General features: G+C 56.3%; 2 protein-coding genes across 11 annotated transcripts in view; one reads left to right on the top strand and one right to left on the bottom strand.

The window, feature by feature from the left end:
• B3GNTL1 (UDP-GlcNAc:betaGal beta-1,3-N-acetylglucosaminyltransferase like 1) overlaps window positions 1–14,236 on the top strand; it is a 98,003-nt gene extending 83,767 nt beyond the window's left edge. For 5 of the 10 annotated variants that reach the window (XR_008294143.1, XR_008294140.1, XR_008294145.1 and 2 more), the window contains 5 exons: window positions 3,833–3,968; window positions 4,057–4,125; window positions 4,471–4,545; window positions 11,428–12,117; window positions 12,335–14,236. Coding sequence is in view for 3 of the 10 variants with exons in the window: in XM_027052135.2 (XP_026907936.1) it covers window positions 3,833–3,968; window positions 4,057–4,125; window positions 4,471–4,545; window positions 11,428–11,508 (361 nt within the window). In the remaining 7 variants the exon portion in view is untranslated. The remainder of the gene's footprint in view (window positions 1–3,832; window positions 3,969–4,056; window positions 4,126–4,470; window positions 4,546–11,427; window positions 12,118–12,334) is intronic. The other 5 variants (XR_008294142.1, XR_008294141.1, XM_027052135.2 and 2 more) reach the window with 5 other exon arrangements.
• A 148-nt stretch (window positions 14,237–14,384) lies between these two features.
• TBCD (tubulin folding cofactor D) overlaps window positions 14,385–16,550 on the bottom strand; it is a 158,141-nt gene continuing 155,975 nt past the window's right edge. The window contains exon 39 of the mRNA XM_027052133.2: window positions 14,385–14,584. Coding sequence (XP_026907934.1) covers window positions 14,570–14,584 — 15 coding nt within the window. The 3' untranslated portion in view covers window positions 14,385–14,569. The remainder of the gene's footprint in view (window positions 14,585–16,550) is intronic.

Genomic DNA, 16,550 nt, shown 5'->3' with positions numbered 1-16,550 from the left:
ATAGCTTTGGTGGGGCATCATTGTTTTGGGTTTATTGTCATGAAGCTGACTCTGTGCCAGTGTGATTTACACCCAAGGGGAAGAGGTCATGTCACGGGACAAAGCACCAGATGTGTGTGTGTCTGATCACAGTCTCCACGTGAAAAACCCCAACAGAAACAGTCCGCAGCTACAGTTGGAGGTTTTGTGCCACGTTCCAGTGACTAAGAGAAACAGGGATGTCTGCCAGGGTACTGGAGTCACACTGGTAACCTTGACCTGACTCGGGACATAACACTCGACCACAGAAGACGTTGTCCCTTTAAGATGCAAGATGGACAATACTTTGGACCAGAAAACAACTCTGAATCAATTTCAAATAATTGCAGTCATACAAGGTATGTTTTATAACCACATAGAATTAAATTAGAAATCATTAACACATCCTAAAAGTCCAAAATACTTGGAAATTAGGCAACCAAGGGGAAAAAAAAAATCACACAGGAAATTAGAAAAAAATTTAATTTGATGAAACTAAAATGGTCACAATTTATAGAATTCAGCCGGAGCACACAATCCACACATTTGCCATGAACGATTGAAAACACAGTTAAGGCATCTGTGTGGTGGCCCCGAACATAAAATGCTTGTGGGTGAATTTCACAAGGTGTGTGTATGTCTGCAAAGTCTGCAGGAAATCCAGGAAACCCTGTAGGGCGGACGCAGGGGCGCCACCTTCGTGGTCGGAAGACTCAGTAACGTTGGTGCTCATTCTTCCCAAGCTCGCGGTCCCAGGACAGGAGCCTGCTGGCTTCTTTGTGGAAATTGGTATCTTGGTTCTGAAATCCTCGTGGAAAATTGAAGGACCCAGAATGGCCAAAACAGCCTTAAAAAGAGCAAAATTTGAGGACTCACCGCGCTAGATTTCAAGACTTACTCTGAAGTCTTACACGGAGGTCAGGAAACAGCAACAGCATTGAGAGAGACCAGGGAAACAATCCAGAAATACACTCAAAATTGTATCACAGATTGATTTTCAACAAAGTCTCCAAAGGCATTCAGTGGAAAAGGAAAGTATTTTCAACAAGTGGAACTAGATATTCACATGAGAAAAAAAAGAAAGAAAATCACAGACCATACAGAAAAACTAATTCCAGGTGGATCTTAGATATAAATACAGAAACAGCTAAAGTAGAAAGCATCTGGAGCAAACACTAGGGGACGTCTTCACAACTTCAGGGCAGACAAAAACTTCTCAGGATGTGAGAAGCATTCACCATTTAAAACTTTATAAAGTGGACTTGATAAAAATTAAAAACCTTTGCTCATCAAGAGACACCGTTCGGAGGCTGAGTGGCAGACTGCATTCTGAGAGGAGACGTTCACAATCCATGTATCTGAAGGGACCAAATGGGAGGCACGTACAGGACCCTGAGCACCCACGAAGAGAGGCAGAATACTTCAACAAACACAACATTTCACAAAACAATACCGTGTGATACATAAATAATGTAAACCCACTACATATCCAACAGAAGGGCTAAAGGTAATGTCTGCCAATTCTAAAGGGTGAAAGAGTGTGGCTCTACCAGAACTGTCATACTCTGCTCTCAGGAGTGTAAAAGTACATTCTCTCTGGAAACCTGGCATTCTTTAAATTAATTAATATCCCCGGTGCCCCAGCAGTCCATGTGTGTTAGGCAAGAGACGTGAAAGCATCGTTCAACCTCTCGCTGCTGATACAGCCAAGAACTGGGAACAACCCAAATGGCCATCCATAATTGAACAGATAACCACTGACAGACACAGGGACCGGGGTCAATGTCAAAGCAATATGGTCACTAAAGAGGCCAGACACAAAAGATGCTTTTGTGGGACGGTGCTTCCTGGAAGTACTCCCACCAGGCAGAAAGCATGCCGTTCGACACCACAGCTACTCCACAGTGGGAGGAATTGCTGCTGGTGTGTGCACGTGGCACTGGATCCAGCGTTTGGTGACAGTAATTAGAACTAGATAGAAATTAGATCCATGACATAGGGGGCATTGGGACCCCCCCCATGCCATCAGGGCTGGGACATTGGGAACCCCCCCACATGCTGTCAGGGCTGGGACATTGGGAACCCCCCACACGTGCCGTCAGGGCTGGGACATTGGGAACCCCCTGCCCCCCACGGCCATCAGGGGTGGGACCCTCCCCATGTGCCATCAGGGGTGGGACGTCGGGGCTCTCCTCTGTCATCATCGTGAACGTTCCCATCCGTGTGTCCTCACCTTAGATTCTCAGAAGACAGGGGAAAGGGATCTCCCTGTAGGACTCAGTGGTGGCTCACAGTGTGGCAGGAGCCCGCGTGTCCAGGAAGGACCAGCTGCCGGCCACTGGGCTTTGTCCCCACACGCCCTCATCTTGTTTGCATGGGATCACTGTCTTTTATGTTGAGAGGTTTCTCTCTTTTTTGCAGCGTGAGGCTTTGCCACCCACAACACAAAAGAAGTGATCTCATGTTAGTTTCTGGGTTGGATTAAATGCTTTGAGCTGTGAGTGGCAAAACCTCAGAGTAATGAGCTTTAATTACACCCTCGGGCTTGTCGGGAGTTGAGTTTCCTCAGACTCTGCCCAGAGGCCCCCCTGTGAGAGCTCTCCCGGGTTGTCCTTGTATTTTAAACTGGGGATGGCCAGCGGTTACCTCATTGGGCAATTTTCACCCTATTTCCCGCGGCCACCTTCCCAGCCCCGCGGCCAAGGCCAGCACGGTGGGTGCGCAGCGGTCACGCCTTCCCCCGCGTCTTTCCACTTGGACCACATGCAATGGCTCCCTGACCGCACACGCTGCCCACTGCCCTTCCCACGTGAGCACCACCTTCTCCTATGGCCTCTCTGACCCAGCGGCCGCCCGGGGACAGGAAGGCCATAGCGCGTGGGCACGTTCTGGTCTGCGGGTCGCTGGCCATGCTGCTGCGGGAACTGTCCTGTTTTCCATAAGGCACGTGTGTTTGTGACAGTTTCTAAATTGTATCATCACATGCCGGCATCTCAGGGCCCTGGACACCTGAGCAGACTGGAGGTGCGGGTCGCTCCTCTGTGTGGCCCCTTGCGCTGCCTCATCCCTGAGCTCCTGGGTTGGGGCTGGGGCACGTCTTCAAACGTCCACAAACACGCTGGGGCATCGTGATAATAAGTTTATTTATTAGAGAGCAAGTCGGGGAAGGGGCAGAGAGAGAGAGAGAGAGAGAATGAATCCCAAGCAGGTTCCAAGCTGTCAGCACAGAGCCCAACGTGGGGCTCAATCTCATGACCCTGGGATCATGACCTGAGCTGAAATCTAGAGCCGGACATTGAACCAGCTGAGCCACCCAGGCGCCCCTGCCCTCCAAATTCTTAGCGATGCTTTCACGCCTGTGATTTAGGCCCTTTTCACGTGTGACCACATTAAACAGGAAACAGCTGAGTGTGCCAGCCCCCCACCCCCGTAGTGGCTGGGCCTCCAGTCTGCTTGTAGCAAGGCGCCTATGGAGGGGTCCCCACGTGGACCAGGCGGGAAGCTCCCACAGGAAACCTTCACCTCCAGGCGGCTCTTGGGACATGCCCAGGCTCTTGTGCTCGCCTGAGCTCACCTGACATTGGGGTGGCTACGTCCCCTCAGGCTCCCCAGGGTCTGTGCCTGGTGTCCCTTGGGTCCATGAGGACACGGCCCTGAGAAAGGCATGCGCCACTGGGTGTGAGGGTGGGTGAGGCAGCGTGGCCCTTGTTCACCCTTCATTGCTTCAGCCAATGCCAGGTAGGGAGGAAGGTCTGGGGACAGCTGGGGGCCCCGCCCACGTGGTTCACCGCCCCCCCTCCCCGTGCCCCCACAGGACCACCATCTGGACCCATCGCGTGCGCTTTCTGGAAGAGCGGGCACTGCCGCACTGGGCCACCTTCACCATCTGGAACGCGGGCAGGCAAGGCCGCCGGCTCTATCGCAGCCTGACAGCCGGGATGCGGCGCAAGGTGGGTCCCCGTCCCCCTCGCTGTCCTCCCCCTCCGCCCCACGCCTCCCACCCTCCCCGTCCCTGAGGCTGGTGTCCTGCACCCCCAGGTGGTTGCTTTCTGTGACGTGGACGAGAACAAGATCAGGAAAGGCTTCTATTGCCATGAAGACTCTCAGGTGCGTGGGGCCCAGGACCCCCTCCAGGGAGGGCCTGGGTCACACACGGGTCACCACCCCTACCCCACCAGGAAACAGAGCAGCCAGTGTGCAGAACCTTCCTCCCCGGGGAAGGCCGCCTGCAGCCACACAGCTGGCAGGCCCAGCACAGGTGAACCCATTTCCTGGGCGACTCGGACCCCAGAGTGACCAGTGTCTCTGCCTGGCCCATCTTCCCACTGGAGGGCACCTCAGGGCCGGACAGGGGTGAAGGCTGCGGGGCGGCCACAGGTGCGCATGTCTGGCGCGTCAGGGCGTCCCGAAGGCCAGCACAGAGCCGAGCCCACGACGCCTCTCCTCCCTCAGGAAAGGCCGAAGCCTCGGGTTCCGATCCTGCACTTCCGAGCTGCACGGCCGCCCTTCGTCATCTGCGTGAAGCTGGTGAGTGTCAGCCGTGGCTGGGCTCCACTGATGACGGCGTGGCTGGAACAAGGCCCCAGCTGTGGGATCAAGACGTCTGACACGTGGCCAGACATCCAGGCCCTTGGCTTGGGCCACCTGTCGAGCCGTGGTCTCGGGCCAGGGGTGGTGACCGCTGCTCTCGGGGGTCCACTGGGGTGTTGGGAGAGGCTGCCATGGTGCCTGTGTAAAATGGGCTGCATTTCTATAAAAGCAACGTTTTTTGGAAACCTGCTCAGTGCCAGGCCTGAGGCACCTTCCGGGTGCTGATCCGATGCTGTGGCAGAGACGAAGGGTGGAAGGTGGTGGAAGCGTCCCTGAGACACCCCTCTGACCCAGCACCGTGGTCCCCGTGCCCAGGGCCGTCCCGAGAACTCTCCCCACCACATCCTCCCCACCCCCTCCGCAGGGTCCCGGGGACACGGGTGCCCGCTTCTCAGCTCCGGCTTTGTGTTGGGATCACGCAGCGGGGTCCTGGGGACCCCGGTCTGCTTGCCCGCGTCAGGCTGGCCTGTGAATCTACTTGCTGAAATCCGGCTGTGAGCCCTGGTCACATCCAGCCTGGCAACGGCAAGGGCACAGTCCGGATGTTCTCATGCCTGGAGACCTAAAGGGTCTTGGGAGGCCCCACCCCCAGCCCCCACCGCCTTTGTGAGACTTCCAGCCGGCTCAGCCCGCCTCTCCCGCCAGACGTGCCCGTAGGGCTGCCTCTTGCCTTGCTGACCTCCAGGCACTCTGCACAGACTCTGGTGCCCGTCCTCCGTCCGTTAGAGCCGCAAACATTTTCTCCCACGTGGGACTTGCCTTTCCATGGAGGCTTCCAGGAAAGGTTACTTCCCACACGGGGACATTCATAACTTTTCTCTTACGATGAACACCTGTGTTCCGTGGAGGAAATCCTTCTCCGGGGTCGGAGAGCTGCATTCTCACTTGTATAAATATACATGTCATCTTTCACATTTGGATGCCTAGTGCACCCCAGCTACGGGGCCAGTGGGCTCAGGTGGGCGGGACGGGCATGCAGGGCCCAGTGCTTGCTGCGGGGGGGTGGGGGGGGGGGGTGTGCCACGGGATGGACGGGGACGCTTGCCACCTCTTCCAGCAGCTGCCAGCCCGTGAGGCTGAGCTGGAGGCGCAGTAACCAGGGCACCAGGAGCCTTCGTGGAGGCGCAGTCCGTCCTGCTCTGAGCCTTGGGTTCAGGGAGGGGGCGCCCTTCTTCCCCACTGGCTGCTTTAAGACCCTGTGCGGCCAACACCTCAGGTCGGGTGGGGCCGGTGGCCCGGGGAAGGGCCCCCAGGTGGGGCTGGGAGCACGGCTCCAAGGGGCTGGACTCTGCCTCTTGCTGGAGGGGCCATCCCGAGTCCCAGCCTGTGGAAACTGCCAGAAGCAGACACGTGTTGTCCCAGGCTGCTGTGCCAGTGCTGACCCGTTCCTCAGCGACAGATGACTCACTCACAAGGTGGCGGTTAGAGCCACGTGGCCGTGAGCCTTCCTGTGCGGTTTGTGCGGAAGCGTGTCCGTCTCTCGGAAGTGGGGGGTCACGGGGTCACCGTGTTCAATGTTTGGGGAACTGCAGTTTTGCACAATGTGGCACCATTTCGCGTTCCCGCCGCAGCGCAGGGGCACCAGCGTCTCCACGCTGTCCGCTGGCGGTGGTGTTCCAGCCGTCCGGTGGCTGCTAAGCGTGCGTGGTTTTGATCGTGCGTCTTCCTGACAACTGATGATGCCAAGTCTTTGCAGCTGCTTGTCGGCCGTGCAGGTGTCGTCCTGGGAGAAAGGTCGGTTGGTGTCCTTTGCCCGTGTTTTATCTGGGTTTCATCTTGTCGAGCCGGAGTTCTTCGTGTGTTCCAGATGCAGACACCCTCTCCTGTTCTACAGGTTCTCCTTTTTCTCTCTTGACGGGGTCCTTTGGTACAAAAAGTATTTCATTTTGACAAAGTCCAGTTTATCTGTTTTTAACTTAGTTGCTCATGTTTTTGGTGCCACAGCTAAGAAACCACGGCCAAATCCAGGCCCACCACCTTTCCCCCTGCATTTCCTTCTACGAGTGTCATGTGTGGTGTGCAGATGGCGGCCGGCCCCGTTCTTGGGCACGTGGCGGTCTAGCTTTCCGTGCACCACGGCTGCGGCAAGCTCCTGTCCCCAGCTGTCACCCAGAGGTTTTGTCCTGCTTGTCTGTTTGCCAGCTTGGCCCTGTTTATTTACTGCTACGTGGTGACAATCACAAGCTAGCCCCACACAACACACGCTTCTTGCCTCACAGCATCTGTGGTTCAGAAATCAGGCACCAGAGGTGGGGCCCAGAAGCGAAGCTGCTGGTGAGGTGCCAGCCAAGACGCGGTCACATGGGGAGGCTTGCCCAGAGCAGGGTCAGGACTGTTGGCAGAAGCCAGACCCTGGAGGATGTTGGACCAAGGGCTTTAGTGCTTTGCTGGCTGTTTCTTGCCACTTGCCCCGCCTCCACCCCCATCCCCACCCCCTCCTGCAACGTGGCAGCATATTCTCTCCAAGCTGGCAAGGGGCAGGGTCTGCTAGCAAGACAGACCAAGTCACACAAGTGACGTCCCACCCCTTAGCTGTGTCCCATGGCAGGTCCTGCCTGCGCTCCAGGGGAGGGGGTGACACAGACCCACCTCCGCCCACCTGGCTTTGGGTTTTCTGGTTTGAAAGCAGTTTCCTAAAAGGAAAGAGGCTGTTTAAAGCCAAGGTAAGCAAGGTTCCAAGTCACCAGGGAGACTGGATGGATAATTATAAGGTTGTACAGGGACACTTCGATTCTGCACAAATGTACACGTAATTTTTCAGAGGAGACGAGCTCTGCTAAGAGTCTACTTCTCTGGGACCAAAACTGCCGGCAATTAGAACGCTCCCCACAATGAAAACCCCTCCTGGCAAGCAGGCTTTGGGTGGGAGGTGAAGCTCTTTTCCCATCCCCTCACTCTGTGTCCCTGGAGGGACCCCCACAGGCACCAGTTTCTTGTATTTTCGGCCAGAGTCAGCCAACACAGACACAAATGTGTGGGATTTCTCTAAGCAAATGGCAGCATGTTATACATACTTTTTCTGTATTTTGCTTGTTTTACGTGATGTATCTTGCAGATTATTCTATATGAACCCGCTGGTACCATCTGACTGTTATCTTTTTTTTTTTTTTAATTTTTTTTAACGTTTATTTATTTTTGAGACAGAGAGAGACAGAGCATGAACAGGGGAGGGGCAGAGATAGAGGGAGACACAGAATCCGAAACAGGCTCCAGGCTCTGAGCTGTCAGCACAGAGCCCGACACGGGGCTTGAACTCACGGACCGTGAGATCATGACCTGAGCCAAAGTCCGACGCTTAACCGACCAAGCCACCCAGGCGCCCCAGACTGTTATCTTTTTTTTTAATGTTTATTTTGAGACACAAAATAATGTTCATTTTGTGACACACGGGAGCAGGGGAGGGGCAGAGAGAGAGGGAGAGTCCCAGGAAGGCTCCATGTTGTCAGCACAGAGCCCAGTGTGGGGGCTGGATCCCATGCTCCCCTGTTGTCGTCTTTTAATCAAGCAAACTTCCTAGCACATCTCAGCCTTATCCCCAAAGCCCCAGGAAGCCAGCCTCATTCAGCCATCCCCACTGTTCCCGTGTGGTGTGTCCCCCATGTGGCTATCCCCCCATTTGTGTCCCCGTGCAGCCGTCCCCCATGTGGCATGTGTCTGTGTGCCATGTCCCTGTGCAGCCTCCGTGGCCGTTGTGGGTTCTGTGCTCCCAACTCCCCCCGCCCCCAACATTGGGAAGCAAATCCTAAATTCCAACGTTATTTCCCAAGAAGATAAAAACCTTACAAAATTTACTCTGAGACAGAGATGTCACACCCAAAATTCCCCACACCCATCTGGTCGGAGGTCCCCGGGGCCTTCTGTGTTCTGCTCTTCCGTGGCTTGTCGGATCCCACGCTCGCATCGGGGGGCACCTGCATGTCTCCGTGCGGCCTGGGGCCCCGGGGTCACACACGCTCCCTCTGCACAGGCGGGAGGCTGGCGCGGCTCCAGCCTGTGCGGCTCCAGGGGCGGTTGCCCCTCAGGGGCCCCCCACCACCCCTGCTCCTGTCGGGGGCTGGACGAGTTCCGGGAGGAGGAACCCCTGGGGATTCGCGTGCGTATCCGCACACTGTTCGCTTGTACGGAGGTTTCACCCCTTATCATCCGGTTAAGTCTCAATACACCTTTAGACCATTTTTATCATTTGCTATCAAACATACTGGTACAGTGAATATATACGTGGAATTTTGCTCTGTCCCAGGACCGGTGACCCTCCCTGCCCGCCCCCTGCAGGTGTAGCGACCTGCATTTGGCGTGGCTAAATTCCGCCATGTTTTCACATCATGGGGGAAGGTCTGTAAGGCCTTGTTACGGGTACGGAGGGGGTCTTTCCACAAGTTTAAAAGGATCTTTATTTCCCTTTTGGTGAATTATCTATTCATCAGCCCATTCTTCTATTGGTCTGTTAGTATTTTCTTTATATGACGACAAAAGCCTCTGTGATAGGTCTTGTGAAGTTTTCGGTCATTTGACTTTATTTTTGCCTTTTAGGAAAATTTGTTTAGATATCAAATTAATTGATTTTTGTATGGCTTTTGGAGGTTTATCCATTCTAAGACATTAATTCCTCAATGTGAAATTTTAAAGCACATTCTCCAGGTTTGCTTCTGAGATTTCTGCTTTTTACTTTATCTCTGACCACTAGGATTTATTTTGCTGTAAAGATTAGAGATTCAAGAGTACCCTGGGTGGCTCTGTCGGTTAAGTGTCTGACTCTTGATTTCAGCTCAGATCATGATCTCACGGTTCAGGAGTTCGAGCCCTGCATCGGGATTCTCTCTCTCTCTGCCCTTCCTAACCCCCAATACACACACACTCTTAAAATAAATACAAATTTAAAAATAAATAAACTAGGGACTCAAAGTTTTCTTCCCATTTGGATGCCCACTTGTCCCCAAATAATTTGGGACTATTTGGGGAATTCCTATCCTTTCTAATAATGAGACACTGTATTTTTATGTTGGATCTACTTCCGGACTCTTGGTCTACTACTGTCTGTCTGTGCACCAGCACCGTTAATTCCTGGGCTTTATGGTATTTACCGTTTAGGAAGACAAGCCTTCCTCCACTCTTCTTTTTTTTACAATTTACCTCACCATTTTCTTTTCTGGATAAACTTTTTTACTGTGAACTACTAACACATTCAGACGATGGCCTACACATGGCCCACCACCTGCTTTTATGAATAAAGTTTTATTAGAACACAGCATATTATGACCACCAAACGGTCAATGTTACTGTATGGCCCTTTAAGAAACACTGCAGACATCTGCTCTAGAACGTGCTGCACAGGTTAATGTTGTGCCCAACAAGTGGCCCAACCCACGTCAGAAAAAAGCCTTCCCGCGGAGCTGCCCCGATGCACATAATTTCTTTGCTAATTATTCTGCCGTGTGTGTGTGTGTGTGTGTGTGTGTGCAACCCAAACCATACGGTCTGATGCTGTTTCTGTAGTTTGTGCGAAAGAAACTAAATGTCTGTGCTGTCACTCCACATCACCTCTGAGGCGGACTGAGTGCCCTTTCTTGTTGCCTTGCGGCATTCAGCCGTGTGAATGTCACACGCCCGTTTCTGGGTTTATCCAGGAGTGGAAGTGTGGGTCCCGGACTGCACCCCCAAGGTGTCCTGTCAGGGCCAGCTCCCCGAAGCTGGGGCTCAGGAGGGGCTGTGGCTCTCGCTGTGGTTTTAGCATGCACATCTGAGTGATGAGGCTGAGTGCCTCCCTTCTCTGGGATGCTTCTGATCGGGCTCCCCCCACTTGGTGGGGGCAAATCTTCCCCTGACAACTTGTAGAAGTTCTAATGTCTCTGGTTCCTGATCCTTTGTTGGTTATGTTAATTTACAGAAGCGTCTAACTTCAGTGGCATCTTGTTGAGAGGGAGCCCCCTCCTCCGTTCCTCTCTGGGCCATAGTGGAGCTTGGCTGGCCTGAATACAGGCGTTTCCTTTGAAAGCTCCGGGCGCAGAGATTACGGGGAAGGGGGCGGAGCTGAGAATGGACAGCAGGTGGAGGAGAGTGCAGGAATTTCAGGTCTTTCCCATTTAAGCATTTCTAGCAGTGCCCAGTGGTCAAGGGCGTGCATAGCCAGGCTGACCCCCATGCTGGGCCCAAGGACAGAGGAACCCAACGGGGTGAACACTGGGCCCCTTGCATCCGGCCAAAGGCCTGTGGCATCTGGGACAGGCCACCAGGTGAGGGACTGGCTGGAGCCACAGCTGTTTCCCACTCAGGGAGCCATGCGGCCTGGCCAGAGCCAACACAGGCCAAGCTGAAGCATTATCAGCTCTGGGGTCATCTCAGGGAGCTCATGGGGCCACAGGTAAGCCCTGGATAGAGACTGACTCGAGGGTCCTCTCCCCAGTACAGGGCTGGGGCCAAGAGGCCAGAGGGGTCTGCTGACAGCTCCTGGAGTCCGGGCTGGGGCCTCTGCAGCAGGGGCAGGGCATGGACGCGGATACGTGGAGAGGGAAGCCGGGTGGCCTGGACCAAGGGGTGAAGGGGACAGCTCCCTTCTGCAGGGAGGGGCCAGGTTCCAGCTCGGGGGGGGGGGGGGGTGTGCCTGGGAGGATCCCCACCCCCACCTCCCACCTCCCACCAGTGACCAGCAGGACTTTGTGGCCAACTCTGGCAACATCCCCACCCCGTGTCCGCCCCTCCCCTCTTAACAGAGAAGTTCACAGCAGAGCACCTGGCAGGCAGGCCCCCTTGGGGGGGATCTGTGGGGGCCACAGTGTGGGCCGGGGAGCCTTGATTGAGCCAGACTTGCTGTTCCTCCCACAGGACCTCACCGGGGGCGCATTTGAGGACAACCTGCGGTCGCTACACCTGCAGGAGGGCCGGGACTTCCTTCACTTCAGCTGAGGGCCTGGACAGCTGCCTCCAGGTGCGCCAAAGGCCCCCAGCAGCCACAGCCCAGGAGAGAGATCGAGGGCGCCAGGGAGGGTGGCCAGTGGTCCCAAGAGGGAGCACGCCAAGCGGGAGGTGGCACCGAATGCGTGTGGGGCTGGCCCTTCACCTGGAGGGCACGCGCCTGTGTTTCTAACCAGGGTGTGGTGGACACGTGGTAAAATGAGGGGCTGTGAGCACACGGCCTGAGGAGCGTGTCCCTGACCGTCTGTGGGGCGCATACTCTCCTCTGCCGCTGGGGGCCCCGCACCGCCATCACCCAGCGTGTCTGTCCTGCCAGGAGCTCGTTAGCTCACGCTCCTGACGGACCCTGTGCCACGAGGACAAACGCTGCTGGGGGCTGCAGTCCGGCTGTCTGTGTCGATCTCAGGCCAACCCAGGGGCACGGTTCCCGTATGACTCGGTTAGAGATGTGGAAACACAGACCAGCAACTGAGAGCGCAGGCTGTGCGCTCAGAGCTCGCGGGGCGGTGTCTTCCGGTCCCGTGAGGTGGCAGAGACTCAGCATGGGAAAGGGGCGCTCAGGTGGCCCACTGGCTGGGGGAGCACGTCTGGCTTTCTCTGGTTGGTCCTTGCTCGCAGGAGGGGCCGCTTAGGGGGGCTGGCAGCCTTGGGCTGCTGGCTTCGGGGTTCGGGGTTCTCGCTTGGTTTCCTGAACTGGCTGCCGCAGGCCGTGGGCGGTCTCGCACCTTGTCTCTCAGCTCCGGGAACCCCAGTGCTCAAACCCAGGTCGAGAGCAAATCCCGTCAGCCGTGAGCGACCAAGTCGCCTTTCGCTGCAGGTGAGGGAGCCAGCTTCCTCTTTGCCTCCGGACTCAAGGCCGTTGACATGCTGCCTCGTCGGCGACTTCTGCCGGAGGTAGTCAGGAGCCTGCGCCGAGAGCTCATACGAGGAAGGCCGGGATCCCGGGCTCGCAGGGTCTGTGTTCCGAGTGCAAAGCTCGGGGGGAGGACCAGCATCCTGCCACAGTGCTCAGTGTCTTCCAGAAACATGTCTGCTCATTATACTGCCTACCTTTTGCTACTCTTGTCTGTTTTCAAATTCTACTTACTCCCCACATTAGCCACCATTCGTTTTGTGTACCCGGGGTCACTGTCTGCTGACCGTGCCTCCCTGCACAGAGACGCTCGGCTGCCCACGCTTTACCCAGGGTGTCACCGCCGTCCCCTTTTGTCCTCATTCACGCCACCGCGGAGGGCACAACCACACAGGGTTGCCCAGCTTGGCGTAACGTCCTACCCCCAGGAGGCCACCACAGCGAAGCTTCGCCACCAGTGTCGGGCTGGGCAGACACGGATACTCAGGATGCAGCAGCTGCTCACGGGGACTGAGCCGTGGCCGTGTGTACACGTGGCCCCGCCAGCCCCCCTGCATGTTCCACCCCAGGCACACTGGCTTCCTGCTCCCCAAGCTCACCAGATGCTCCTCTCTGTCGGGCGCCCACCTGCTCACTGCTCCTTTGGAGGGTTTCCCGACTGCTTCCCTCCAAGACAGCCCAACACACTGGCCGTCGCGTGTGGTTCTGGGCCCTGGAGCTGCTGACCGGGACGGTCCACGTTTGCTCCTGGCCACACTCCCAAGTTGTGAGTGCACAGAGCCCCCGTCTTGGATCCGTCACCCGGACCCAGGGGGGGCTCCAGAACCTGCAGCTGCAGGGAGGGTGACCCCGGTCACCTGCGTCCAAGCGAGGGTGACCCTCAGGGTCCGATGTGGCCAAGGGTGAGCAGGGGCGCTGGGCCGTGTGCGGCCCGTGGTCCGTTCGGCTTTCCTCACGCTGGCGGGTAAAGAGCTCTGAGATGCAGGGCCTCTGCGGGTCTGTATGCAGCGACCGGTCTCCGTGTGTCCAAAAGGGCCCTTCTTTGGAATCTTGTGGATTTTTAAACACAAGAAGCAGTTCATTTTCTTGTTTCTCAGAAGCCGCGTGCTGGGTTTTCTGCAGCCAAGGTCCAGACGCTGCTCTGCAGGGCCGGGCTCCCCACCTGCCGTCCTCCAGCCCCCGCCAGCAAGGGGTCCTCTAGCTCGTCCCCCTCTAACTGGTCCCCCACCTATGATGGAGTAAAATGGGAACTCCCTACTTACTTCAGAGAAGGAAGCACGTCTTAAGGCTCGAGATACAGTGAAAGTTAATTCACAAAGTAACATACGACTTTCCCTTCCAGAGGGTCTGACGGGACGCCGTCAGGGGAGCACACAAGGTGAACGTTCCCACATGGTGCCTCGGCCCAGGCAAGGAAACCACTCCCGCTGAAGGACGCAGCAAAAGCACCTGCCGCTCGGCCCCCGTCCCCGTGCACGCCGGAGAGGGCAGCTGGCTCCCCGGCCCTGACCCCGTCGGTCTTGGCGCGGGGCCCCGACCCCAGCGCGGCCACTGCCTTCGCCTCCGGTGCGGGCGGCAGCTCCCGCGTCCAGCCCGCAGACGAGGCGCAGCCCCGCGAAGCACCGTGCACACCAGCCTCACTGAGGGGCCTGGGCTCTGGGGAAGACACACCTGGCCAAGGTGAGCGGTGCACCGTAGTGCTTCCCCACATCACCGGAGAACCCGAGATCCGAGGACACACGCTCGCAGGGCTGTTCGCTGGGTTCCTGACTCCCGACTCGAGACTCTGCTGTGGGGGCGCAGCCGGGCTCAGGCAGGATGCTTGGATTGCCCACAACCGTGTGAGGGTAGGTGACCACGTGCAACGCCCACAAGCACCGGGCACGATGGGGTGAGGCAGAGGCAAGGTTGGGTGCCCACCCCTTGGCCGTTTCTCTGGCCCATCTAGGGTTGCTTGGGGCCACCCTCTGCCCCCCAGGCCCCCGCATCAGCATCACACACAGAGACACAGAACTGCTCAGAACATGATTTTATAGACGGGGTTCCCGTGGACGTGAAGGCAAAAGCACCAACATCCCAGGGCACATGTGAGGAAAAGCCACCGCCGCCGTGGTGACGAGCTTCAAGTCCCTTTGCGCCGTGTCCAGCTGTCCCGTGCTGTCATCAGGCTCCTCCCCGCTGCCAGGCGGGCAGGGGGCCTCAGCGGGTGCCAGACTGTTGGGGACACAGCACAGGGTCAGACCACCAGCACCACCCCCTCTGGGCCCTCATTTCCCCAGCCACCCAGGACCCTGAGGCCGACATAACCCCAAGGCAGCGGGCAGAGGATCCCTGTACTTTTCCACAAACGTCATCCACTGTGTGTGAAATTTTCCTAATAAAAGCATATTTACTTGGGAAGCTGGCACTGCGCTTGGCCAGCTGATTGCACCCCTCACGGAGCCCCCTGGTGCCCAACAGAAGAGTGGGCAGGGCCACCACACGGTGTGGCACCGGAGCAAATGCAGGAAATAACAATGTGATTCCAAGCCTGAAGGAGGAGAGACTGGAAAGCTGACAGGACACGGCGAGGAGAGGGGTCCCGCCTGGTGCCGCCCTCCCGCTCACTGCGTGCTCTCACGGCCCCTGCTAGCAGAGTAGCAGCCGTACAAGTGGGGGCTGTGAAGCGATAAACCCTTCAAATCCAAGTGAGGCCAAGAGAAAGAAACAGATCAAGCCATAACCAAAGGTCATAGATATAAACCCAAACCCATAACCACACGTTAAATACAAGGGGACAAAACTCCAATTAAGATACTCAACTGGATTAAATACAGAGAAGACCTAACTACCATTTTTAAGAGACCCGTTTAAATGTAAGAAAGGAAATGGTATAAACATCCAAAAATCTAGTGCAGTTGGGTTACCCCTAAAGTAGACCTGAAGGCAGGAAGCACTTTTACAGATAAAGAACATTCTGAGTGACGTCACTTCCAACGTGTCGCAACATCGCAAAGACGAGAACAAGGTGCTGTGCGTTCTCGGCCTGTCAGAGAAGAGAGGCCGCCCCTCTTCCCTCTCTTCCAGACAAGAGGGCTGGACTCGGATGCGGGCAGACCCTGCTGGGAGCAGAGACCACTGGGCAGAAGGCACGCCTGATGGCCAGACTCTGTGGGCACCATCTTGGGGGGACCCTGGGAGCACCAGGCTCACTGGTCATGATCCTGGAAAGTCCCCCACACTCTGGGCATCTCCCCTCCAGGGAAGAGGACTGCCAGAGCCCCTGGCACCTGCAGGGGCACAGGGGGACAGAGCTGCCCCACGGGAGCCCATGGCTGAGGTCCGCTCAGATGACCGCAGACTGCCACACAGCCCACCGCTTCCCCGGCAGGGCTCCAGGGCCACGGCCGTGGGTCCTCTCTCAGACTCCGATGCTCCAAGGGGGACGGTGCGGGGACGCCCAGGTCAGGGCATGATGCGCCGGAGAAGCTGCGGCAATACTGAACAGAGGGGCCCCTGTTGGAAAGACGCAAACCTCATGATCCTGAGGCCCGAGTTCCTGTTACCAGCACAACGGGTCTGGCTTCCAACAAAAACTTACAAAACACACCAAGAGGCGAGAAAAAGCAACTAGGAGAGATGGCACCAACATCTAGACCAGACTCAGATATGGCAGAGTTGGGATAATCAGACCAGGGCTTAAAACAAGGATGACTCATGTGGCAAGGGCTCTGCTGGGGCAAGTGGGCACCACCAAGGACTGATGGGCAGTGAGAGAATGAAAGGACACACCAGAAATCAGGAACATGCTTACAGAAATGAAGACGGGACACGGCCAGAGAAATAATCTGTGAACCTGAAGACTGGTCGATAGAAACTTCCCAAACTGAAATGCTGAGAAAAAAGAATGGAAAAACAGAAGAGAGTATCCAAGACCACAGGGCAGTTCCAAAGCTGTAAAACAGAGTCCTGCATACTCAAGGCCACGAGACTCTATCACAGACGTCTATTCTCGCCAAGTGGACCCAGAGGTTCCAAGTGACCTCGGCCGAATACCTGGCTGATTCCCTGCTGCAAACTGACGACGATTCCGCAGAGGTTTCTGAAACCCAAGGGGGCTAAGAGTCAAGATGGTCTTGGAAGAATAAAACCCGAGACGGAAATGCACGAGCGCCACAACGTCTCACAAGACCCACGCCCG

This window comes from Acinonyx jubatus, chromosome E1 (assembly GCF_027475565.1).
Source record: "Acinonyx jubatus isolate Ajub_Pintada_27869175 chromosome E1, VMU_Ajub_asm_v1.0, whole genome shotgun sequence".
Lineage (NCBI taxonomy): Eukaryota > Metazoa > Chordata > Mammalia > Carnivora > Felidae > Acinonyx > Acinonyx jubatus.
Note: the sequence above shows the minus strand (reverse complement) of the source record. Positions and strands in the feature narration are given on the sequence as shown.